This window comes from Betta splendens, chromosome 4 (genome assembly GCF_900634795.4).
Source record: "Betta splendens chromosome 4, fBetSpl5.4, whole genome shotgun sequence".
Classification (NCBI taxonomy): Eukaryota; Metazoa; Chordata; class Actinopteri; order Anabantiformes; family Osphronemidae; genus Betta; species Betta splendens.
This window is the reverse complement of record NC_040884.2, coordinates 8,813,750-8,840,973: the sequence shown is the minus strand read 5'-3', so window position 1 is coordinate 8,840,973 and position 27,224 is coordinate 8,813,750. Positions and strand designations below refer to the sequence as shown.

At 41.8% G+C, this 27,224-nt stretch overlaps 1 protein-coding gene across 2 annotated transcripts in view; it reads right to left on the bottom strand.

Annotated features, from left to right (window-relative positions):
* The window catches only part of negr1 (neuronal growth regulator 1), a 109,892-nt gene that overhangs the window by 49,894 nt on the left and 32,774 nt on the right, over positions 1-27,224 (bottom strand). For both annotated transcript variants that reach the window (XM_029145586.3, XM_029145587.3), the window contains exon 3: positions 11,996-12,121. In XM_029145586.3, the coding sequence (XP_029001419.1) occupies positions 11,996-12,121 (126 nt within the window). The remainder of the gene's footprint in view (positions 1-11,995; positions 12,122-27,224) is intronic.

Sequence of the window (27,224 nt, the reverse complement as noted above, 5' to 3'; positions counted from 1 at the left end):
CCGCTGCAGATTAACAGTGCATCATTTCATTCATATTGACTAGGTGACAGAAAATGAAATAATGGTGTGCAGTATTCCCAGTTATCCACTGTTATTTGTTCAAGTCCAGACCGTGCAGTTAGAGCTACTTCCTGGAAGACAGACAAATCCAATGGCTCAATGCACATGTCAGTGTTTTATTGTTAGCTAACGATGCCAAAGGCAGGAGCAGCAAAGCACCGTGACTGACACGTTGGCAGAGGTGTGAGAAACCTAAAAAGTTGGAGGGAGCACACACACACACACACACACACACACACACACACACACACACACACACACACACACACACACACACACACACACACACACTCTCGTTCCAATCAGCAGATACACTAACTAATAAAGTTACAGGTGACAGGTGCAGATGCTTTATTCACACTAGCTTCTGTGTACAGTGAATGTATTGCTACTAACAGCTGAACCAGCGGCGACAGAATGGAAGCACTAGGGGCGAGCTCTGAGACCAGGTAGGCAACACACGTCACACATTAGAATTAAAATTAAAACTTATATTTAGATCTACACTTTTAGTCATGTATGTGACGTCTCCTACAGTGGTTTAATGCCCCAGACTGAAGCCAGGGGGCATTAGAGCTGGACACAGCTTCTTTGTCTGTTGGGAGGGGGATTCATTAGTCTCACTTTTGTCCCTGTAATTTGCACCAAAACGTGCATGAGTCACATACAACTGACTTTTCTACTTCTCTACCTCAACAGTTTGATTCCTACAGACTTGGTGCAGACATTAGTTCAGTTTCCTTGGATCACTGTTAAGTGCTGACAGAGTAAATTAAATCTTTTTAAGTAACGCTTCCTCATTATTCCTGCTTCCAACACCTCAACGTCTGAACCGACTGTCCCCTCGCTGTCTAACACAGTCCGTCACGCCCTTTGAGAGATGCCACCGTAACGAGATAATCATTGATATTCACTTTTCCTCTCAATGATTTTAATGTTATGGCTGATTAGAGTGAATGTTTGATTCATCCATTTATCAACTGTAATAACTGCCTGCTCCCATTGTCTCAAATGTGCAGATTTATTGCTTTTCTTTGTCGCTTCTAACAGTAAACTGAATGTCGCGCCTGTTGCAGACAGTTTATTGTAACACAGCCAGCGAGTTATTCGAAAGCATCATCTTGGACTGTGGGGAATTATAATGACATTTTCACCATTTTACTGATGTTTTACAGACAAAAATAACTAATGACTCCAGTGAGACCTATGAGTGGCATTTAGTTGGGTGTTAGATTTCAGTCCAAGTCTTGTAATGAAAGCCAGCAAGCCACCTGCTGATGATTACAAATATTATATTATTATTTCATCACTGATATGCTGATTATCTTACAGACGGACAGACACATAGATGAGTGTGAGTTAGAGACTGTGGAAGATTCTCCCTCGCCAGAATTAATTTCCAGCCTCGTGGTGCTCAGTGTGACATCTAGTTATACAAAACTTGTAAGGGTGGTAATGGCAGTGTGGGATTGAAGATGTGTAGATGGAATTGGGAGTCACGGGGATCACACAGAGTACACGATCAAGCAAAACCGAGCTCGACGTGTGACAGAAAACCAACAGTGACTCAGCACTATCTTATTAAAAGGAGTCAAAGTCAAGACAAACCATGCTTCAAGGCTGAAAATGCTGTCATTCAGTGATTTCAGCCTCCCCTGCATGTGAGCTGAATTCTTATATAATGCCACCGCCATATTCAGAGACCCTGGTGGCTTTTTATCTGTGCACTACTAAAAACCTGAAACTGAGGCACAGTTGATAATGAGCTTTCCTGCCTCTTCTCACAGTGTTGCGGAGGCTACAATGGAGTCCAAGAGTCTTGGCAAAGACAATGGTGGCTATACAAACAACAGCAAAGGATCGAGAATGTTTGAAAAACTTATCCATAAACAAGCACCGGATGTGAGAAACAGACCTGTTAATATGCCAAGAGAGTGCAGGGATGGAGGCGCAGCACAAAGAGCTCTATTTTTGTGACGGTGCATGGCACATGGTTTGGCTTTGCCCCAGTAAAGAAGCAGATTTTTTTTAAGCTTAATCCCACTGATGTGAGAAAGGATGTGCAGTACAGTGTGTCAGCGCAGTGATCAAACGGCGCAGAGCAGGTTTGATGTCAGAACCAGATATCTGTGCAGTGTAGGTTAACATGGTTAGAATGAAAACTAGTTAAGTACGGCAGATTTGATACTATAAATACCTGACAGCGTCCTTAAACCCTAGAAAGGAACAAAGCGTACGCACTGTACTGCAGTAGCACAACGAGCCTGGTGTCTTCTAACACACAGTAACGCGTTTAAATAAATAATGTCAACTAGTCATTTTGCCATTTGTTTTGTTTTGGTGGATAATAATGCACAACTACGTTTGCTTGAAATGAAGATGACAGCACTGTTAATTAAACTGGAATGGTCTCGTGTGCCATCTGTTATTTTAATGTTGTAAGAGAAGCTTCATCACGATTCAACAGTCCATTGTAGACAGTGTGTTCCATATTATGCTCCTTACAAGGTTTGAAAGGAGATGGACAGAGAGGAGATTTAATCTCTACAGGAGATGCAGAAACATATGGTACTAAAATACACAAATACAGCACAAGTTTTCTAACAAGTACCCATAAAAACTTAAACAATCAAGCAGGAATCTCCAGTCTGCTACACGTGTTCTATTTGGGCTACAGACGCGCTGAAGGTGTGGACATGCACTGGTGTGCGTGTCAGAAGGACCCTATGTTCAATGCACATAAACAAAGAATCCGATTAATTTATTCTGATGAATGTCTGTGTACAACACAGCTTTTATGAGATTTTTAACACCCATTAGTGGCTGCGGTATGTGTCAGGGTTGTTTATTGTGCACAGTGATCAGCGGTATGAATCATAGCACATACACAGCAGGTCTATGTCTGTCCCTTTGTGTTTTATGTGTGGCACTTTGTGTGTCAGACCTAGAAAGGTGCTATAGAAATGTTTTTTTATAGATTTTGATTTTTACAGGATTTTATGTCTCAGTGCCCTATAAAGATCACACTACCACCGCCTCTTTCACCAAACTGTTCCACTACACAGTTGACCTATACACTGCCCTTAATACACAGCCTCATTGTATTTCCCTGTAATGGAGAATTACGATACTCAGCATGCGTGTGCTTGTGCCTTTTACTAGAGCAAGACAGTCAAAAGCGCTGACCCATGAGACCAAGCACGCCTGACGCTTCCAATGAAATTCACAGTGTACCAAATCACCGGATCAGCTGCTTTCCATAGAAAAGCACAGGAAAGGCACGTATCAGCTGGTTATACATGTACTGTATGGGTTACTCTATGTTACAGCATGTTCAAAATGAATTAGCTGATGTTAAATGGACTATTATGCGCACATTTTTAAATTCGTTATTGTTCTTAAACTTTTATTTATAGGCAAAAAGAAAACAAAGCAACACTTTTTGTTTTGAAAGATGCTGGAATTTGATGACATCTTTCAAAAAGGTCAGGAAAGGGACATTTTTTCCATATTTACCTTCCTATACCTGCACAGTATATACAGTACAGGGCACTGAGCAATAAAGGTGCCTAGACAGGTTTGCTGGCACTGCATGTAGATACCGAGCTGAACGGCTCCTCTTTGGCACAGAGGAGATCACGGCCATTAAGTGCTGGTATTTGACCTTCTCCCTCGTGTAAAGATGTTTCTCCGACTCTCTAAATCTTTTAATGATATTATGTACTGTAACCGAAAAAATCCCCAAATTCTCCTTTTTTATTTCGAATGGCTCACTCTGTCTGAGATGCTCATTTTATGTCTAACCATGGCAGGAACCCGTAGCCAATTAATCCAATTATTAATGAAACGTTTCACCAGGTGCATCTCTATTGATCCACGACTGCTGCAGCAGTGTCAAGCGTGAATTGATCAAAGAGTACAGTATATGGATGTGCAATCAGTGATTTCCAAATTGTTGCATGTAGTTTGCATTTCTATTTTTCACAGCACGCCACCTTTGCTGGGAACAGGGCCGTGCACGCCAGAGCATCTGCATTATCTGCCTGTTTTTTTTTTTTTCTTGGTGCACCATAAATACAAGGCTCTATGTAAGTGGCGGGGTAATGAAAAACAGGTGCCGGCAATAATGACTCCTGCATTCAACTGCACTCGTCAGTGATATCCACAGGTGGCGTGTAGGCTTCCAATTAAACTGATGCAGCTAAATATTCCAGTTTGCAAGAGCTCACAAGTGCTTAGAGTGTTGGCTTGATGATTCAGCATGAAAATAGATTTTAATGGTATGTCGGAGAGGGCCAAAATATTAATGTCTAAGATTAGTCAAACTCAATGCAGCCGGGTTGGAGATGCATCATTATCCCTGTGATTATATAAATTTTCCTAAGCCTGCACACACCATCATGTTTGTCTTTCATCCCATGTCTTGTTCACATCCCATCCCATGTTTTCGGCTTTTCCTGAGCGGTGCAGACACAGGTTTATTTCTCCTCTGAGGTTTTCCCCAATGCTCAAACATGAAAGAGAACACTACAGCCAAGGTAAATTACCAAGCTTGCGATTAACCACTAAATTGCGCTAATTTGTTCATGCAACATTTCCTAATCTGCTGCAAGAGAACAAAGCCGTTCTGCCAGTTACAACTCTGAAGCTGAAATCACACTATACATCTTCTCTCTAATCATGGTCCATAAAACTTGTGCAGAGATATTAAGGAAGTAAATGATTGCAATTTGAGTCTGAGAGATGTCTTTAGCTATAAGCAGCACGTTAATGTGAAGCAGTTAATCAAGCACAGCAGACTGCAGTCAGGTACAATGGAGATTTGTCTTTACGCTCAGCTATTGTGATGAGGATGGGAGAAAACTGGCTTGGAGAGAGTGTTGTGTGGATATGGTTTGTTCCAGCTTCATTTTGAAAGCACAATCAAACACTGTTACTCATTTTTATAGACATCTAAAATACATTTCACATTTCAGGAGGTAATGATTAGATACGGTGTATGTACTGTAATAAGCAAGCAGAAAAAATAAACCTTAACAAAAAAAAGGATTCAGTTGTAAATGCTGTGAGCGTTGCGATTCTCATGGCACTATGACAGTGTGAAATTCAAATGATGTATAGGCATGATATCACTTTGTTTATATCATCTCCATCAGATAAAGCATCAGATGGGACCTAATTATGAGACATTATATTTTATAGAGTGTTATCCACCTCATGATGGAGTTTCCCCTCCAAGGAGACGTGGTCTTACATTTCAAGGAATGCATCATTCAAATGCGTCTGAAACAAATGGACAAATTTCCATTTGAAGAATCAAATTAGAGCGCAGTCTTTCCTGATAAATTAAAGCCAGTATATTTTTTACACCGGATCTGGTTGCATTACCCTGCCCGGGCAGCAAATGGTATTTCTATTGATTACAGCAGGAAGGGAGCTTTGCAAAGGTCAGAGAAGCCATTAAACAACAATCAGATCTGTGATCTATACCTTGAGAAACATACTGTATATGTTGATTGCTCAACCTTTATATTACACGGCAATGTGTCCTTAAAGAAATTAAAAAAAAAAAAATTAAGTTGAATGGGAGAAACTCACCTATGCTGAGGGTGTAAAGTAAAACCACCAAGGGAGCTAACGTGATTTGTGCGAGTGCATGCTAAGAGATATTTGAGAAACTGTTGGAGGCCCCTCTCACCTGAGGGAGATGTCACTCCAAGCAAATTAAAGAAATCATAGCAAGGTTAATTTCACATTCAGTCCCAATGCTGGCTAAGTGGCATTGCAATTTCCCTCATTGTGTAGGGGAACTGTGAGTACACTTCCTTCAGGGCTGCAATACACAAATAGGGCAGGCATCGCCGAGGAATCCATTATGGCATAGAGCAGCATTTTCTACATCAATCTATCCTTTTAGCTCCTGAAAATGCAGTACAGCCCACACTGCTACATTGTGCCCTATTGCCTGTGGCCCCAACCCAAGGTGCAGGCCAGGACCAGGGGTAGAACCACATTGTGCAGGGCCTGTCTGAGTAACAGGCAGTTTGTCTGCCTTGATACATCACACCTAGCCTTCTCCCTGGCTGTCAGTCTGTGAATCCAGACAATGGAACTGGGCCAAAGGAGCCTTAAGTCATGGCTGACTCTGTGACCCACAGATCTTTATGTATCCTATTGTAGCTTTCAGTGCCAACTTATCTAGGCTCATGTAATAAAAGCAAGATATAGAATTAAAAAAACCCTGTACTGTACTTGACAGAGTTTTATTATATAATATAAAATAAATTCTCAAATGTTCTGGTTGAACTTGGCTGGTAGAATCAACAAAAGCAGGATCAATGCTGTGCCTTTTATCAGTGTTGGAGATTTATTCATTTATTTAACTATATTTCTATATGTGAAAAACAAGTGATGGTTGTGGAGACATAATTCCCAAATATCAAAGTAGATAAGACGAGGAAGTTGTGATGTCTTTCTCTTTATCAAAAGTTTAATATATAAAACACTTTTACTGCCCTTTTATTCCGTTTCTTTATGTACAGTAACAGCTGAACAAAAGTCAACTCCAAACAACAGCTCAACTGTTTAATTAACTCTTGGCAACCACAGTGTGTGGAATTGAATCTGTTGAGCTCAGCCAATGCATTAAAACTTAACACACTGCAATAATTTAAGGATGAAGATATAATAGAAAAGAGATTACAGTGCATCTGACCATATTTCACTTTGTGTGGGACTTAGGATTTGACTAACCGTAGACTTGATGAACTGCCACAATAGCGGAACAAAAGCACATACAGACTCACAGGTTGTTGCCTGGTGGAGTCAAACACTTTCCCTTCTGGCTCTGAAGCCACAGCATTAATCACATTTTTTTTTTGTATAGATATAGACGTCTAGAAAAATGAAGTATTTTTTAAAAGGGTTCCCAGGAAAAAGCATCTGTTGGAAATTTACAATAGGCATATTTGTTATACTGAACAAACCACAAAACCTCTGGAAGAACCTTCTATGGACAGATGAGACCAGAGTGCAGTTGTTTGGTCTAAATGCCCAGCTCTTGCTTTGGCAAAAACCAAACACAGCATTTCAGCACCAGTGCCTCATACGCTTGTGGAGGAGCGGTGATATGGGTTTGTTTTGCAGTCACAGGACCTTCCTTCTATTCCAGATTCTAAATTCAAACTGTAGCTGGCGGAGAGACAGTCAAGGTTCAGACCTCAGCCCCATTGAAATGCTAAGGAGAGCAGTGCATTAGCAAATCTCCAAACACCTCAATGAACTGAAGCAAAGCTGTAAAGAGGAAAGTGTAAAGTGGGCTGATAGTCCTTTAGAACAATGTGGGAGACTGATGAGGTGACAGGTACAGTATGTTCAACCTAGTAAGTCATGGGATTGCTTAGAATTGCTTCAACGTGCTTCACCAATAATGAACAGATAAATAAATTAAAACAACTCTGGGGTCCTTTGAAATGTTAATTTTGGAACCTAAAATCTAGATGGGAGTCAGTATGAAAGAGTGAAAGGAGGTAGTGCCTGGAAAAACCATCTCCACTGCCAACTGCCATTAAATGCGTGTAGTGTGGCAGTAGCTCAATATCACATTTGAGTTTAAAAAGCTCTACTTTTCATCATGGTACAGACCCTCCAATAAAGCACCTCTTTAGCTAGCAATACTCGGCTCCACAGCTGAATGGGGAGGTGTTACACGCGGCTCCCGCTGTTGGTATCTGAAATCCGAAATGCGGCGTGTAACGTTTTATCTTTCACCTCCCATCGCGTTTGAAGCGTACTCAAGTGTCAGCCCTTGAACTACACATCAGCTCGCTTCAGACAATGAGAAAAAGAAGCCGGAGTGAGCGGGAGATTCCTGCTGAACAGGCGACCAAAAGCCGGCGCGCTATCACTTAAAGAGCTGCCAAATCCTAGCACAACATGGCAGGCACCACTCAAGGTATGTAACAAAGATATGAAGTGGAGTTTGAATAATTCATTGTGCTCACATACACTGTACCCATGCACTTGCTGTTGCCACTCCGCTTTGGACCACGTGCATTGCGCTGGATGCACTACACGTGCTAGTGAGTTGTCACCGTAGAGGATAATGCTGCTTTCTGCCTCAGGGTGTTTGGGGGAAGACATACTGTACAGTACCTGCTGCACTTCAATGCGACGGCAAAACAAATCATACACCGTATACGGCATGTGCTTGCAGCTTATACAGCAAATGTGCAGTGGAGCTTTGGGAAAAAAGAGAAATGTGTCCTGAGTCGTATCACAGGAAACCATCACACAATGCTGTATGCATTCTCGTATTCCAATCAGCCTTATTAAAAGGTCAAACGTGCATCCTGTGGATTTAAATCTCACAGGAAAAGGCTTATCAGAGCATTAGCGGGGCAATTTTGGCCGGCGAGCCACCCAAGCAGAGCCTGGTTTCACCACAGCACAGCCGCCGTCTCACTAGAGCCGCTGTAAATTTCAGGAGTAAATTAAGTAAAGATGCCAAAAGCTAAATTAATAACGAGGGAGGTGATTCTGGGACCATTAGCGATGTATTCTTTTAATATCGCTTCTCTTTCCAAACCGGCTTTTATTTACTGCACCACTCAAGATGATTCACAACATGTTCCAGTTACATCAACAGCCTGTGGGAGGTTCCTTAGTGTGAGTGATGCACTCAAACTATGCAGCCTGGTGACTGTATGTAGCACCTAACAGCTGAGGGTACAAGTCTTGCTCAAGGGCACGTAAACATCAGTTCATGACAGAATCTGCCATTCGGTTGGCGCATATTACTTGGTGATAAGGGAACTAGAAGGAGATTTCCATTCATAAAAAAAAATAATTCTACTCTGACGCGGACGTTGTTCTCCAGCATAACTTCACCACAGCTAATTTAACTGTTGCACAAAACAATAATGATTCTTTAAGCCCATTAAACTGAAGACATATGCTGGCGCCAACACTGCTCTTAGTAGAATGCCAACAAAAGATAGTCTGTGTATTTCAAGTGCTTGTTTCAGTTCGGGGGTCTCTAATTGTAGAATATTTCTATGCACACATGCTGCGCAAAATTATATCTCAATAAACAGTTTATAGCCACACTCCGCTGCATACACAAAGTTTATTATTAGCAGGCGGCTTTATGGTTGGCAGGGAGAAAAAATTCAAAACAAAACAGTCAGAATGGGAATAGAAACTTGACAATCAGTCAGAGCAATTTATCATTCTGTCAAACTTCACTGGCTGCTGCAGCAGAACTCTCTACAGTTGAAAAATATCCAACCCAAAGCCAACATGGCTGAGCGCTGAAGAGCGTGGGGCCAACAAATAAAACCTGCCATACAGACATGTTCCTCAGTTTACTGCTATTTCACCCTCTCAGCCTTGTGTCAATAAAAACCAAAGGAAAAACTCTAAGTGCTAAGATTGCTACAGTACAGTAGGTCATGAATGAATTCACCGCTTGATACGAACACACAGGGGTGAGTTTGACTAAAACAGAAATGTGAAAGTTACAGAAAAAAACTTTTTTTTCAAACCTTTAAGTGTGTGGTTGTGACACGATTGTGTGACATTTAAATAATGGCCTTAAGCTAATGACTAAGTAAGAAATAACTAGGAAAACAGACAAAGCTCATTAAGAAAACAACCGCCACCACTTTAACACTTACTGTCTTTATCAGTTTTTAAGCTTGACGTGCTCAAGTTTATCCTTCACAGGGCAATTCTTCGTGACCCACAGTATTTATAGGAGTATAATACTGTCCAAAGATCTCAGTCACTTGCAAAGACCAGTTTTCAAAGGAGTTTTGTAGTTTATGATAGTTCACTGAAAGTCTGGTTTTATTTGAAGGGTCATCACTCCTGTGATAAATATTTCCATGTGATGTGTCTCCGAGTCCAGGTTTCCTGTTTGCTGATTGAAGCAGACTACTCTGCATATCCAACAGAGTTAATGAAATGCCATCTATAGGTAATTAGCCTATTATAACCTATCACTTGTACCGTTTCCTTCAGACAAATCGCCCTCACTACAATAACCGATTCAAAGATCCAATAGCAAATGGCTTCTTTTCTGATGTGCTGGGAGACAGTCTGTGATTCCATTCAGTCCCGGGTCCTTTCATTTGACCAGCATATCATTTATTCCCTGGCATACTTCAAAGTGTGGACACTTCAAAGCAGAATGAGTGACTGCCACTCGGACTCTGAGGATGGTGCTTTTGATCATCTTCTGAAAACTTCCCTAACACAATCAGGGCAAGCACGCCACAGAGGAGGATTTGACAGCCATAAGATAAATGCAGTCATCCTCACAGCTATCAGATAAGCACAGCATGCTTTAATGCGCTCATATGAAAATGAGGGGGGCTTAAAGTGTCTGGGTGGGGGCATTGCAGCAACATTGAATTTAGACCAAGAATTCAAGATTCAGAGCACTTAATGGTGCGTGTTGCCTAAACTATCTAATCTCTAAAAATGATGACGACGATAAAATGACTCTTTATTAGAGCACCCTAAATGGCACAGCAAGTCAAAGGTCTCTGCAGTGACGAGAAGACTCTCACTCCTGAGGCAGAAATGTTGCAGTGTGGCGCAACATTAGCTCAGCCAGCTAACTACTGTGGCTAGGTTAAACGATTGCTATACATTTCATCACACTGCTTTAAAAAGTGTCACCAAGATTTATTAAAAGCACAAAAGACGGAGGAATCAGTCACTGGTTTGAATACACACACACACACACACACACACACACACACACACACACACACACACACACACACACACACACACACACAGCTTACTGTGACAGACAACAGTTGTCATAATTACCTTTTGTGCGGTGGTCTGTGTCTACTTACAGTGATCAAATTAGGACTCTGCATATGGTACCAAAAGTACTTTCATTGGATTGTCCTTATGCAACAATATGTATAGTGTTATTATTGTCAGGGACATAAATGAGTCTGTATGTATAGAATCAGGCGTGTAAACAGGCTGCCGTGGGGATTTACTGTGTTTAGCTGATGTCTTTGTATTTTTTCCAATCCACAGACGTGATGTAAAGCTGACAGTCGGGGGACTGTGTTAAAAATGTTAAAAAAAGATCTAATGCCAATTAAAAAGCACATTGAGCTTGCTGCACACAAGCAGCATTCAAACTCTAATTTAGGCAGATTAGAAAAGAATTACTCAAATGCCAGCGACTGCAGAGAACTCGGAGAACACAGGGAACACAGAGAAAACAGAGCAGGAGCTGCTGAGGAGCACGGGTGGCAAATGGTGACAGCAGGAGCCGCGGTGAGTCAGAATGTGGATTCGTTAAATAACCTGTAATGCATTGATTCAAGTCTGAGTCATTACAGGTTAAAATTAAAATATCTTAACTAATTAAAAGCAATTCATTGAATCTAAATTGGCCTTCCACCATCTTCAAACCAATAGAATTATATATGTACATATCCATTTGCTACGCTGGCAGTAGATGCATGTAGGAGACAGACCTCTTTACAGAGATTAGACATAGATTATTTATTTATTTCAAATTCTGAGCATATAAACAAATTTAAGTTGAGTGGTAATAAAGTGGCAAGAGTGCGAATAAATTATTCATTTTCTCTCTTATGACTAATGATAATACTGCATTCACTTTAATTTGTGAACATTATTATTTATCCCATCCTGTCTTCTCCATTAATGAATCTTTAATCTCAATGAATCTCTAAAAGTAGCTCATAGTATTTCCCTCTTCTTCATCTGAAACAACTCCACTAGTGTCTTGCCCTTCTTGTTCCATCACCTATTGATCTCATCCATGCTTCCTCATTTCCTCTCTCTATTCATCCATTCACCCATCTGCTCATTTATCCATTTATCCCTCCAACCATTCATTAACATAGGTGTGTGAGAGGTGAACTGAACTCACCTAATGGGGTTATGTGTCTCCAGGAAATGGTTGGCTCCGGTTTCCCACTGGCAGTACAGATGAGCGACACGTTGCTGCCCTCATTTACCGTGATGTCAGAGGAAATGTCATATATCTTGGGAGGAACTAGAAACAAGAAGGAAAAAAAAAACAGAAACAAGATTAGCATTTTGAATATGCACCCTCTGGTTCATACCTACCTTTAAAGACAGATATACAGTAGCATGTGCTATGTCTCTATAAAAAGATCCATTGGCTTACTTAAAGGTCCAGTGTTTAATGAGGTGTTAGCACAGCAGGCTTACTGGGTCATCACACATCCAGATGCCGTTGTTTACAGGCTAGTGCAAAGTCATTGAATTAATAATAATAAGTGAAATCAGTTTTTCAAACGATTCCTCCAGTAAGCCATTGTGATCATTTTATCACAGTAGCATAAAGTTTATGAAGCACAATCACTCATTTGAAGAGACCACTGCACAATATGTATTGGTCAGTATATTGAGAAACAATCATTTTATGCTTAAGAAAGGATGCCTAAATATATCACAGGCAGAGATTAAGCTGTTGAGTGTAACCATGCTTAATATTTCCTGACAGAGCCTGGCACTGTCACTTAGTCCCACCCACCTAGGCTTAGAATGGCTCAGTTATTCCTCCAACAGACAATGGGAAAGGCAGAACCAGACCTTTGTATATCACTTAACAAAATGTGATGTGTTAGCAGTGATTCACGCGTCTGGAGCCAGGCTACGACTGAGGAGGTTTGGAGGCTGTGCATCACAAATGCAAATCAGACCTGCGGCCTTGGCCAGGTCCCGCTTGAAAGGCCGCTTTCTAATCTCAACGGGATTTACCTGGTTGAATAAAAGTCCCCCAAAACCACACTATCGAGGGAGAAAGCTTCTTCTCTATTGAGGGCAGCTCATCAACTGTCCCTGCTGGACACCGCTTTCAATCATAATTGGCAAGTTTCTGGGCACTTAAACCCTCTTGGAGCTTTGATGTTTAAAAGCTTTGGTATTTAGGCTGCTCACAACACACGCAGGCACACGTGGAGCCACCCACAGAATCAGTTAAACTCATTCAAATGAGCAGACATCTAGTCACATGTGCACACACACACCCACCCACACGCACATACAGGCTTATAAGACACTATTTTAATCTGCAAGATTTGAATCTCTGGGGGAGCTTTTCTGCACTGAACTGTGCTACACAGTAATGGTTTCTCATCGGTCTGGGTCTTCAAGCTATTCCACCCTCTGATCCCTCCTGACACCTGCTAAAAAACTAACAAAAGAAAAGTTGATTCAACAATTTCCCAAGTTCCTCTTTAGGAAAACTAAGCATTTTTTTCAGACGCACTCTTTTTTCCATCGAGCTCTGCAGCTACTTGCTGCCAACAGAGCAGAGGACGTTGCTTATGACGCACGGCGTGAATACTGATGAATAATGTCTAACATACTGTATATGACTATATTGATTATGATTAGTTGCAGTACAGTAGGTTCAAACACGCCTTCTTTAAATATTGTGCAATTAAGTACAAAAATAGAATATCTTTATAATAGTAAAACTATTTGACAGTCTGGGCTGATGCTAAAATGTAAATTATAAAAAACATTAGAGCTATAAACAGTGGCCTGTAACCTGGCTGCACTTAAGGGAACTAACTGCATATTAACATAAATAGGCTACAGTCAAATACAGGATAATGCAGCATTAAAAGCATCCATACTCATAAAGCCTGACCTTCAGTGGTTCAAGGAAACAACTTATGTGATTCACAACTGGCACCATCCTGTATTGACTGAGCTGCAGAGGCTCTATTCTCAGCAATATGAGAAAGCAAAAAAAAAGATTCCCAGCACTGGACTTTTCTGTGTTGTACAGCGGTAGGCGTCTTTTTTGATCATCAGATCTGGATCTAAATGAGATGAAAGTGGCAGACCTTCAGCAAGAGAGGACCAGGGGCGATGTTGAATCTAGGTTATTGCTTGTCAGACTCCTGTGTTTACTTGCTGTAGGACCTCACTGTTGACACATCTCCTCTGTGTCTGATAGCGCAAAATTGAAAATGTTGGGGTTGTCTACTGATCTTATCTCTGCTTGGCAGGGACAGAGAACTTTTCAAAGGTTCAGATGAAGAGCCTTCAGTTTTTCAGCTTAGAGCCGTTGCAGCTAAGTTACTGTAGTGCATAACACAACGGAATAAAAGATCAATACAGTTCAAAGCAGTCAGCCTTTATACAAACTATCATCTGAACACACTAAGCAGCACATTCTTCAGCAGTCACTGGACTATGCTTGATCTACAGCCATTGTACTGTAGTTAGACACCTGAGGCTGTTGCAGCTATTAGTACTTCTGGGTTACTACTATATGTTAGTTTAGCGTTTTGCATGTTCATATGTTTTCATGTAGATGTGGTCTATGTAAAGTGCATACAGTACAGTTCAGTAACATGTAGACAGCACTCTAAATACTGTATGTACAATGCACCAGTCAGGTACAAGCAGAGGTCTTGTTGCTAGGTTACAGTGCCAAGACACCGAAAGCTTTGTTGTTGTAGGGTCACATGGACACTTGGAATTAATAGCAAGTACACGTTACCATGTATTTGTAAAAGTTTCAGATTTATGCTTGCTGCTATTATTGATGAATCTCTAGAGTAATAGAAGTTACAGTTTCTCATAGAGTATTTTCCTTGCCAGCGATGAAGTGCTGCACAGTCTTTCATAAAGAATCTTGGTATTCAGTCTCTGGTCTCACTGGCACTGGTGCCAATTATCTGCGGTTTTGTCTCAAATTTCACAGTGAAAAAGAAAAAAAATGCACCGGAACCGCATGAAAGACATCCAGCTACAGGTACTGTCACTGACGATAATGCTTGTCTTGTGTCTGTATCGTTCCACAGATGTTTTAGTCAATACACCTAGACGTGGGTGGCTGTTAGTCCAGCACCTCAAAAGGCAGGAGAGGTGTAAATTAGGGGAAAGGAAATACCTTGACTCATTCAAGCCTCGGCTATGTTTGCAGCATGCTTTAATGTGATGTTTTCATCAAAACCTTTATCTGAATTTTACACAAATTAATGAGTAATAAAGGCTTTTCCTTTGTTTAAAACAATCCAATTTTACCACATGCTGCATTTATTTATACACCATAGTCACGTTTGATCATGATCACACATCACTGCATACTGATGTGTTCAAAAACCATTCAAAATGTGCAAATTAAACACAGAAATTGGATGCTCATCCCTGCTGCAAAACCAAACTTGTGTATTTCAGGAATTCTCACTTGCTAATTTCTTGGTTAGCACATTAGCTGTAAATCCCCACAAGTCCATCACCGTAATGCTTTTCTAGGGTGCTTCTCTCCCGCCTTTTACACCTCCACCCCCTCTTGAAGCATCAGACATGATGCGACTGCTCTGCCCCTTTAGCAACAGAACGCTGTATCCCTTCCCTCATGCCTACAGTACACACAGCGTGTTGTTCTCTTTATGTGCTAATTCATTAACGATGCTATGATTGTCATGTTTGCCCATTCCTCTCTAATTTCCTCTTCCCGAGCCCTGCAGGAGGTGCTGAGAGTGAGCTGCCACAGCTGATCTGGGCGGCATCTTCCCCCTCCTAGCAGACACCTCAGGTGAATAAATAAGGCTCTAATGACGCCACCTTGAATTACGAGAATGCTTACAGCTGCACTATTAAAATGCAGGGGTTTTCTTCTGGAGCTGCAAAGTGGGCTGCACACAACAGGGCTTTACTATGAATTCTGACAGGTCTCTCCAGGATGACTTCTGCTACTAAATTGCAGGACCCCATTACTGGCTAAACCTACTGCCATCCGGTTTTCCAATTAGAGCGCAGAGGCCCAGACACTTGTAATGAATGGAAGCATCAGCACTAGGAAGGTAAACTAAGAGTAAAAGGTAAATGATACAGAAATCTTTTCCTCCGTTTCTATAATTCAATTCGTTTTTTTATTCTCAATTTACAAACATGTCAGGAATCCATGAAGATGCAGTTGCTCCTCCACCCATGTTTCCTGTCCAATCATAAAGGATGTGATGGCGCTATTAAAACACATGCTTACTGCTCTGATAGTCTTTAGTCAAAGACAGGCAGCACTTACGACAGGATTATGGGCAGATTTCACTTTAACTTTTCAGCTTTGCTTGATAAAGAGTAGGAATCCTTACTTGCAATTCTAAAATTACCTGCTGCAAAGCTTCCTACTGTATGGCTGCAGGTCATTATAGATGACAGTGATACAGATGGATCATAATATATCTGTACAATATACCTGTGTTTGTAGGGTGTAATATACACCTCAGTAATGAGACGATTCCCACAGAGCTATTCCTAAAGGTTTTCAATTCCCTTTCCTCTCTCCAGGCAGCAAGAAGGAACCAACTTCCAATCCGTTAATTAGGTGTCAGACACGGAAGCTAAACATAAACAGTGACAGATTATATTACTCAAAGGGATTACCTCCATTTGCAGTGTCACAAGGCAGGCACAGATAATTTGTAATGCTTAAAAAGTCCACCAGAGTAGAAAGAGAAATCTGCCGTCAGAGCTGTTGGACTGCTCATGACAAAAACATACAGTATCGTGTACAGTTACTATAGTGGATGGAACCACCCAGGCCCTGAAACCTGCCTGTTTGCAGGTTTACAGCAAAAATAGCTGACTTTGGTTGGAAAGCCATCATTCCATGGCCCTTGGGCAAAGCTCTGTGACTTTAAATGTCCTGTATTAAAATCTTTTAGAAATATTAGTAATATCAAAGCGGGCAGGTTGACTTTTTGGGCATGAATTGTGTTCCAGGGACACGGGTGTGTGTCCATGCCCATGTGCCTGCAGTGTCTGCTGTTAAGCAAATAATATACAGCGCTTGACTCTCAGCACATAAACTTTGAAAGTCATTGTTGCCTCACCTCCAATATCACCTCTCATGGTGTTATTAAACATATCAATCTTGATCATTTTCTGGGAAAAACAAACACGACCATGCACCAATAATAAAAAGCAATAAAAATGTGGGGAAAAAAAATTGATATTTTCTTTCCATTTATTTGAACCCAGCAGCAACAGAGGAGGTGGACTAAAAGCTAGAAAGGCAGGACTAAGACATAAAACCTCATCAGCCCTTATTGCTTGTCTGTTTTTGGCATCTCTTCATCTTTTACGCTTCTCCTCGTGGCTAAGTCGTGGGGTAGGTTAATAAAGAACAGACACTGTGGAGAAGCGGACGGCACCGGGCTAAAGACACAAATAGATTCCCTGCAAATGCACATTAGCTGATGAACATTATTTCATAATGGCATCATTACGTATGATGAATCCAGTGATTTAGCCTTTTATTGTACTGCAGGATTTTGCCTCAGAGGTGAACGATCAAAATGAGAGAACATACTGTACGATTCTGCTCTGTATCTAAGAACAGATTGTCAAGTTGTGTATCTTTAAAGAATAAAAGCCCTTTACTACTGCAAACTGGGGTCTTTGCCATGGGTTTCCACTATAGTAGCTCTTTTTGTATAGAGGTGACCTAGTTGTTATTTTTGTCGCTCTGTCTCAATAAGCACCTACACCCGTACTGTATCACTTTAAATGCACCTGGCATAAATTCTTACAGTAAAATCTGTCCATTACTCCAGCTGTAACCCTGAAGTCATATTATTCCTGCACTACATTTCAGTGGCCCCATTTCTTTGCTTCAAGCTAGCATTCCTGTTGCTGACTGAAACCAAAATGACCCCAATACAGAGGTAACAATAATATGCTGGTGAGGTGATGATAGCCTCGGAGAAAAAGAAAACACTGGACAATTCCACCTCAAGCCTCCCCAACGTCCCTGCAATGTACAGCTTGTTACCACATTTATACAGTAAAACAATTTCCACAGTGCCCGTGCTCTTGGATATTTGCTGGCACTGCAGATACTTCTGTGTTGAAAGACCGGCTCTACTCACTGTACATAACAGCATCGGGCTGATTAGGCTGATAAAAAGAATGGCATGCTAAGTTTTTCTCCTTAAATCCAAAGGAAACTATAAACATCACTTTTGTTCAACTTCTAATTAACCATTAGTTGATGATAATAACGCTGTCATGACCTAATGGTGCAAAAATAACATGCTTCCACAAATGTCACTACCGATACATATGATGAGTAATTGCCAACGAGGTTAACGATGCAGAAAGCGTGATTATGAAGAGCTTGTTACCAATTTCATGCACTTCGAGGGAAATTCGTGAATTAAGGGAAATCAATTGATGAAAATGAACTTTTGGAAATACCTTGTGAGAGGCAATTAATCTTCAGTGGGAGTGCTGCACTGGGCATGTAATTCAAAGATAAGCTATCACCCACTTATTGAAACGGTTTCTAATTTATTCATGCTAATCAGTGTCTTTCAGCCTCAGCATCTTGCTTATGATAAACAAAATTCCTCTACATGGGACACTCTTCTTTCACTGTCAAGGATCATCAGCAGTTTTTCAATTAGCTGCATGGGCACAAAGTGTCTTTGATGGGCACGGACAGCACGCGGCTTAAAGCTCCGAGGCTGTCTGAGGGCACGCTGCTTTCCAGCAACTAAATATCAGCCAGTGACCAAACGACCGTTGCCATGGGTGATCTATGAGCGAGTGTGTCGCTGCGTGTGTCAAGTGAGTGATCTGATGTGAGGACGCGCAACTCGGTCTCCATCTGTCACTGGGCCTTGATGCAGCGCTAAAGGTCAGAGTTCAAACTTTAGAACCCGGGTCGTGATTAATGGCCAGAGAGCGGCTGGCATCCACACAGTGCAGCAGCTCATGGGAAAGGAGGACAGCCAAGCAGGTGTTCTGATGTGCTCACTAAGGTCCTGTGGCGTGGTCCTGGATGTTATCAATATCTATAATAAAATCAGTGCCACAGTCCAACATCCAAAACACACCACTGGGGAATTCAATCAGCCCGATGGACCATTTTGACCAGTTAATCTTAAATAGAAAATAACAATCAGCCATATCACATACTAACTGGCATCTGTATAATCTGAAATCTTGTTTTATTAAAACTCCTCACTTCCTGCTGGAATATAAAATGTCAGAGATGTGGAAATCCATCTTGGGCAGAGAGACTCAGTCAACTGTCATACTCCTCAAAGTGCCCTTGATGGTTATGATGGGTGTTTGGGCTTCTTGAGGACCCATCATCATCAGAGCATGTGCAATATGCTGCCTTTGTTCATCCATTTGTAATGACATTAAGCCATTACCTTGAAATATTAATATGCATCTCTGACTGGATCACCAAAAGAAAATAGTCTCCAGGAACACTGGTGAATTGTTCTGACACAATATAATTTTGTGGAATGGATGCCTACACACATTCATGTAGTCAAACTCCCTTTCTCTCATTTTCTCTGTTTGCTGATTTATTTCTTTCATTGGTGAGTCATAAAAGTCCATGATAAATAGCAATGGCTGCCAAACAATTCAAGGTCCAAGTGCTAAAGAGGATTAGCGCTGTGTGTACAAGTGCACGTGTGTGGTATAATACGCGCCTGTGCGCACACCCACATACTGTACGCACAGCCTGTGTCTTACTTTTGTGTGTGTCCGCTGCCATATCCATTCTGTGATGGTGCCCAGTATCGACTGGCTGTCTTCACCATCCGCCGCGGGCCCTGGTGGGAGAAGATTTCAGCGGAACGCACGGAGGTAGCAGAGGGCAATTCGCACCCACCGAGGGCTTTGGAAAGGTCAAAGTTATGAATATTCAAGAAATTGCTCATTATGTAAAAGCCTGTGCTTGTTCTTTGCAGAATACAGATGTCAGTTCGTGCTATTTGTTTACCGCGTTACTCCAGAGCGTTGATTATTCAAATACTGTGCACAACATCAGTCACTGTGATCATTTTAATAAGACAGTGTCCCTTCTCCGACTTGCCTGTGTGCTTAATAATACTGTACTGACGCTGCTACACCGCTATCTATTAACAGCTACGGATACAGGAAGCAGGGCAGGATGGGAAGTCTCCCTACACCCTTTAATTGCACCTCGGCCACCAGATGGATTTCAGGGATGAGACAGGCGTGCGGAACCTCGCTGCTGGTGGTCAGTCCGCATTCAGGGTGATGTATGCAACAGTGCCGCCAGGCCAGAGAGTGCAGCCTGTGATATTTATCTGCCCAATTAAGGCCAGTGTATCTCTGAGATGCCTGCCAGTGCTTCACCCCCCCAGCAAATCTGTTTCACAGCTATCCTGCTGTTGATGAAAGTTGTACTGTATAATAAACACGGCCTGGAGGATCGCCCATGCCTGGATCCTTATAGAAGTGTGAAAACCCATGTCACTGTTGTGACTTACACCCTTGAGAACTAACTGTTTAACACAACAGAAGCCGTGGAACAATGCCACTGGTTAATAAAATCTCAGAAGTTAGATTTTTCTCGTCTTTGCGCCTCGTCTTTCATGAGCTCGCCGCTGCCGCCTGCATGTCCAGACTTCAAAAAATCATCTTGGAAAGTAAATAGGGGTTATTAAATTTTCTCTCTATAGCGCAGTGCCATTTACAAAAGGGCTACAGGAAGCTGGTGTGCATATTCACTTGTCTTCGGCACTTCTTTAATATCTGACACCACTAAGCTGAACAAGTAATCTGAACATTATCAAAGCTAACACAGAGACTTGTCAGTTTACAGATTTAGAGCACTGTATGTGGGGTACAGCACAATTAACAGACTTCAAAATTTTGAAATTACGGTACCTGTTAAGCCTCAAATTAGTTAAGTGGCCATATTCACATCAGTATGAACATTTACATCGTAATAGGTGAATGACAAGAAATTCTCTGGTCATAAACCCCAAACATCTGCAGCCAGAGCATGGACGAAGCAGCTCTCAATCGACAAGCGAGTATGTGCAGTGTCCGCCCTGTTGCAGTGTTCACATTCACAGCATAAAGCAGAGAAGAGCAAGAAGGCGTCAGACAGAAAATTGGATGATATCGACTTAAACAGCATGGAAAAACAGCATCATGCAAATATCAATGCCACCAAAACGATGGTTGTGAGGAAAAAAGTTTTCAAATGTCACTTTTGCCATTGTTTTTGTTTTTTTGTTGTGTGTTTTTCCAACACCGTCATATTTAATGTGAAATATCTGCAGGGAGGCAGATTTTGGATAAACACAGAAAAGAAAAAGAATAAAACCTATTTGTTTTTATAAGTAATGAGGAATATTTCCATGGTTAGGCTGCTTTCAGACATTTGGTTCCCATGTTTAAGAAAAGTCTAGTGTTGTGCTCGATGACAGCTATTTCCCTGGTTAGAAAGAACCTGGCCACCCAGACCCTCGTAAGTGGAAATAAGATTGCACCAAAGCCAAAAAAATGTGACAACAAACAGTTCCAATAGTGTGTATGCGCTTGACACAATTTACAGACATAACAAGTCTTAAAGTGGAATATTTCTGCAGCCAAGGAGACCAGCACACTTTCAGCAGCAGAAAACATCCAACATGTCCGCCTGAATAACGATGTAGAAGCACAGTGGAGATTTCAGGCTGGTACAGAATAACCGCTGTACCGCATGTCATTAGCTTTGTGTCTTTTTCCTCTTATAGCTTGGCTCCTTCTCCTTTCTAGGCACCGTCAGACTCAGGGCTGCACAGTGTGTTTCTAGTGTGCAGTTGCTGACCCAATCGACCAGCTGGCTTTAGTTTGTTTACTTTGCGGTTTTGTCCATTAAAGGGAGTTTAGCAGATGCTCTTGTTGGGCTTTCTATATAATTTATATAGATGGCCTTGTGTTCCTGAAGATCTTAAATATTACAGTGTCAAGTGCCATGAGATGACTTGAAATATAGAAAACCATTCTGTACAGTACTGCTGTGGAAATTTTATATATTGTTCTAAAGTTACAATGACAGCAGCAAGTAAAAAAAGAAAGGACAAGTTGTCTTCTTGGTAAAGGTAAAAGCAGATAGAGCAAATTAGCACAAAACATTGGAGAGGTCATTTGACAGCAAAGCCTAATAATAAATGGAGTGCATGTTACTGCAACATAATATTATTAATATATTATTATATTAAGCTTTGCTGTCAAATGTTGACAAGTTGATAGAACTTTTTAAAGCCTAAAAATTGTACAGTCTGTGTAGGTCTAGTTCTTGCTTCAGTTACCTTCACTAACAATGGATTAGCTTGTAGGCAATGAATTGGTAAGGAAGGACTGATAGAGTGGACCTACAGTGTAAAGAGTAGTCATGAATCTGAGATTAGGAAATGTGGCAAAAGCGGAATTAAAGTCATTATGTTGATTCTATTCCTTCATAAAGATTTTTACTATACTTTAAAAAGGGGCCAAATAAAAAAAGTGCCCAAGTCACCATCCACTCATGTTGTATCTATTCCCTCTCCAGAGAGGAGATTGGCGAGAGCTGAGTGGCTGACCTTTGTCCTCACTCATTTTAATTAACCGTAGCTAATATCAGCTATTTCTGTGCAGAGGAGTTACATTAGTGTTTGCACAATTACCCACACATACACACACCTGGAAAAGCCAGACGTGCGCACGCACACACACACACACACACACACACACACACACACACACACACACACACACACACACACACACACACACACAAAACAACTGTTAAAGGAGAAAACTTCAATTTGGAACATCCTACATATAGAGCACATGCAAAAATGTACACAGATAACAATGATTAGTGGGTCTGACGAAGTGTCTGGGGCCAGACCTGACGCACCTTTTCTGTAATATCAGTGTCAGGATGTCTGTGTCAATGCATTATTATTCCACTGCCAGTCTTGATACACAGTGATTCCGGCTGGAGAATGAAATGCTGATTCACCAGCCTCTTTTTACTGCACTCAAGCATCACACTGATGCTATCACAGTCCTGCACAGCTACAGTAGCAAGGCTTTCTTGAATTAAACACTAATTGATGAGACTGTATTTCTAGACTAAAGGTTGTGAAAAAATGAAATCCATTATTAAAGGCACCCAACAATTATTGAGTGACAGAATCATAGCAAATTCGGAATAAACTGGACCTATTTATCCTTAACTGTAATTATTCGCTATCTCTCTCCTGACATCAGAGGGGAGCCACGACCTGAAGGTTTAACTCTCCATTTCACTTCTTGCTAGGAAATACTCTTCTGACACTGACTCAGTTCATGGCTTTGGGCGAGTTTCTCTGTGGATCCGCTCTGATCCATATTAATGTCCACAGCATTTCCATCGCATTCAGGATAAAGCCGCACATTCTTGAGAATGTTAACCCTGTGAAATCGCGCGCACTCTGTGGCGTGTGGTCTGGTCCTTTGATAATTGACACACGCTGGAAACAAGCAGCGAGTGTGCGGAGCAGCTGAATCAGACTACAATATGTCAGCAAGATTTCTCTGAATGAAGTCGGAGCTCCATACTCTGGCATGCAGTTTTGTGTTGCCGTGATGAATGCTTGAAAAACATTATCGAGGCCCACATGAGCAGTCGCTGGTGAGAGAAAGTGCCCCCCCACCCCCCTTTGCTGTAACAAGATATTCTTAGAAGAGAGGTGCTGTGCATATTTAAAACATTATCACATCCACAATCTTAATTAACGAGGAGGGAGGAAAAGAATGGCGTCTGAGGAGAGAGATAGTCATGTGATTTGTAGAAGGGTGGGTTGGGCCCGATACCAATCTCCCATTCGCCTGTATCCTACTTCAGATAATTGTCAGGATAGACTCTAAATAGGTCAGCGCATGTATGGTGGGGTGGAGGGTATGCAGATGATGGTCCAGGCCAGAGTGCAGCACTGAGACATATGGGAGAGAAGCAGCAGCACGGCTTAAGCTGTCAGCCGCGTTGCTGACGTGTTATGTTGAGGGGACGATCTGGGCATAGCCACGAGATGGAAGCCATTCATTTGAATCTTGTTAAGTCGAGTATTTAGAGACAGGGTTAACTGCCCAGCTGATATCTGAGCCAAACGTACTGTACCTGAAGCGAAACACGGAGCCTTTCGTTAATTCAGCCAACCTTGATGGTCCTGATCATTACAGCTCTTGGCTCAGATTATGGGGGAGCTTAGGCTACATAAACATTTTTTACTGGCCCACTTTATTAGTGCGACGCTGCGACGGCATTCAAATATGACTTTTTACAGTTCAGAGCATGTAATATCCCACATGTCCCCGCATCTGCTGGCGTGTGATAATAGAACTACAGCGCTGTTTGCTCCTGTAATAAAACGTGTTAAGTGGCGCTTTGCGTTCCTCGCATTTACACCAAGCGCGGGCTGCTCAGGCGGCGCGCCTTGCTTCACGTGACTCGGGGCTGCGGCGGCGTGCCTTTTTAAATTCCACCCTTTTCTCCCCGTGCGTGCGCTCCGCTGAATGGCAATGACGCGTCGGTGGCACAGGCACAGATGCAAACGTCTAATTTGTCGCGGTGACACAGGGTCTCTGAGGGGGATAAATGTCACGCAGAGATTAAATGATTCCAAGAGATGAGGGAATAGACGCGGCAATATCTAACCCCCCGCCTTTAGTGCACCAGCATGTGGTTCATGTGTTAAGAAGTGTGACAATAAGTAGAGAAGCCTGGCGCTGTGAGACCGTTTTAATGTTCACGTAAGGGGAAACCTCATGGGATGTCATGGGAGGGAGGGAATTGTTATTATGTAGCTTTAAAATACAGAATGAAACACTAGATCTCTTAATAGTTTTTTCCACAGGTAGAATTCTTGGTGCTTCATCAGATCACAGAGCCCACTAAGTGTGTAAATATTAAAATATCTGGATTAATATTTCATACACCCAGTTTCAGGCAACAATAGCAAACTTGTATTTCTCTATTCTGAGCTCGGCCTGTACGCGCAAGCACATATTTTAATATTTGTGCTCACAAATCTGTAATGACGCGAGAGAGACAACCGGCCCCGCTGACACAAATATGCGGCTCAGATAAGAATAATTGTTCGCTGGATCAGTCGGTCAAGGACCCGACCGTGCACTTGAAATGGGTTGAGACCATTGCATATTTTCACACACATACAGTAATCCTTCCTTGCTCTCATTTCTGTGCTCCTCATGGTGCACTGTCAAGCAAAGCAAAAGTGCCAAAAAATCAGATGCCATGAAATCCCTTTACTTCAACTGTAACATTTGTGTTGCAGCATTAATAAATGTTCTATGCCAGCACCGAAAAGCCCAGATTAAAGTGTCTGCTTTTTTTCTTAGCAAGTCCTCCTTCTCCTTTCAGCAGATGAAAAAACGCCGTGCTCCCAGAAGCCTCTGCAACATGACAGAACTGCTCCCCCTGCTACATCTCATCTGTAAAGAAATCCCTCTGTTCTCCATGAGTGGGCTTAAGCATGTGTACACAAGTACCACACGGTGACAGGTAATAATTCACAATACAAAGAGTTTTGACAAAGCGTATAAACAAAAGTACAACACGGTGTGAAGAAAGCACACGTATGTTGTTCTCCAACCTAAACAAAGGAATGACAGAGTGTCTGGCTACATAATGAAGCCGGTTTTTAAGTACCCCGAGCCCCCAGTCGGAGATGTGCCTGTAAGCATTTATCTGATGCAGTGAGTCATCTGTATTTCAGCATTCTTCCTGCCTGCAGCTCACACTCAGATGCACAGCTCTGTCTCAGCAGCTGGCGACCCAATTGCCTGATGACTCAACAATAGCAGATTTAGATAACACAATCATAACACCATCAAGCTTAACTCGTAGCCAATAACGTCAAAACTAAACAAGCACAGAGCGTATTTAACTTCATATGTCTGACAAACGGACCGTGTCACGTTCAAGCTCTCTTGGTTTTTGTTTTTTTCTGACTGACTAGACGTTGGATCACCTACTCCAAAGGGGAAATGCCACCTCTAAGGTCTACTTCCAAAACGATAATCCGGTCTGAGTGCATGACTGATAGATGTTACTGAGTGGAATTACTTGTGTGAACTGTAGAACAATAATTGGTACTTGTAGGTCAAACTGTTGCCAAATCTTAGCCTCTAGGTCACATCTATCAGGAATTCTGGGCATTGCAAAACATATTATGCCGCTGACAGCTGGCGCATTAGCTGCAGTTAGACCCGGGCCATATGGCCAGTGGTGAGGAGCTGCCGTGACCCAAAACACCCCTGGTAAGGCTGCCATTAGAGGATGTTCTTCACAAAACATTATGTTCCTGTAGTGACCATTAATGGCTTCATCACAGCCATATTTACAGGCACGATTCACCTGTAGAAGCAATGCAACTCTTGAAGCCGCTCATCAAAGTCTGAATGTGAATTTCATTAACATCCTGTAAATTTCCACCCTACAACTTGTCACTCCTTTGCCTCAGGAAAGACAAGTGATGGCACTAAATGTCTCTACAGTATAATTTACTCCTGTCTATAAGCTCTACTGAGACGGGATCTAATTTTCTTTGATGAATTTTGTCGCCTCACAGCAAGGTTCAGTTCTCGGGTTGACCAAGTGCCTTTGTATGTAGAGCGTGCATGTTCCCCCTGAGTCCGCATGGTTCTCTCCAGGTACTCCAGCGTCCTCTCTCAGTCCAAAGACAAGCAGTCAGGTCGACTGGGGACTCAAACTAGCCATATGTGAATGCGAGTGTCAGTGGTTGTGTGTCTGTGTATGTGGCCCTGTGACAGACTGGTGACTAAAATGCATAAACAGATGTGGAGGTATTATAGACAATGTTATACATGTTTATGAGGGAATTTAAAGATGTAAAACAAAAAACAGCCGTCTTTACTGAGACCAAAAGAACAACATTTCAGAGGACAGGCGTGAAAACAAATAAAACTCACCTGGGTTCTAGCTTAATCAATAACAGGTTCCTAATAAAGGGGTATATTGGTCTGGTAAGACCTCGACAAATAATCCTTCGGCCTCCTCTTTTTCTCTTTTCAAACTCATTTCTGGCTCATCACAACAATAAAATAGGCTTTGCTATGTCGAGATGGAGGCTCAACAAGCAACTGCAAAGGATTGGGATCCACCCTACAGTATGTCAGTATGCTAATACTGTACAAACAAGGTAGGATACAAACAATATCAACATACTTAGGCTAAAGATAGTCTTACTATCTTAAGATAGTATGATCAAATGTATAAAAGATTTTATCCACTCTCGATTTAAAAATCTATCCACCTATAGTACATTTTGCAGAGA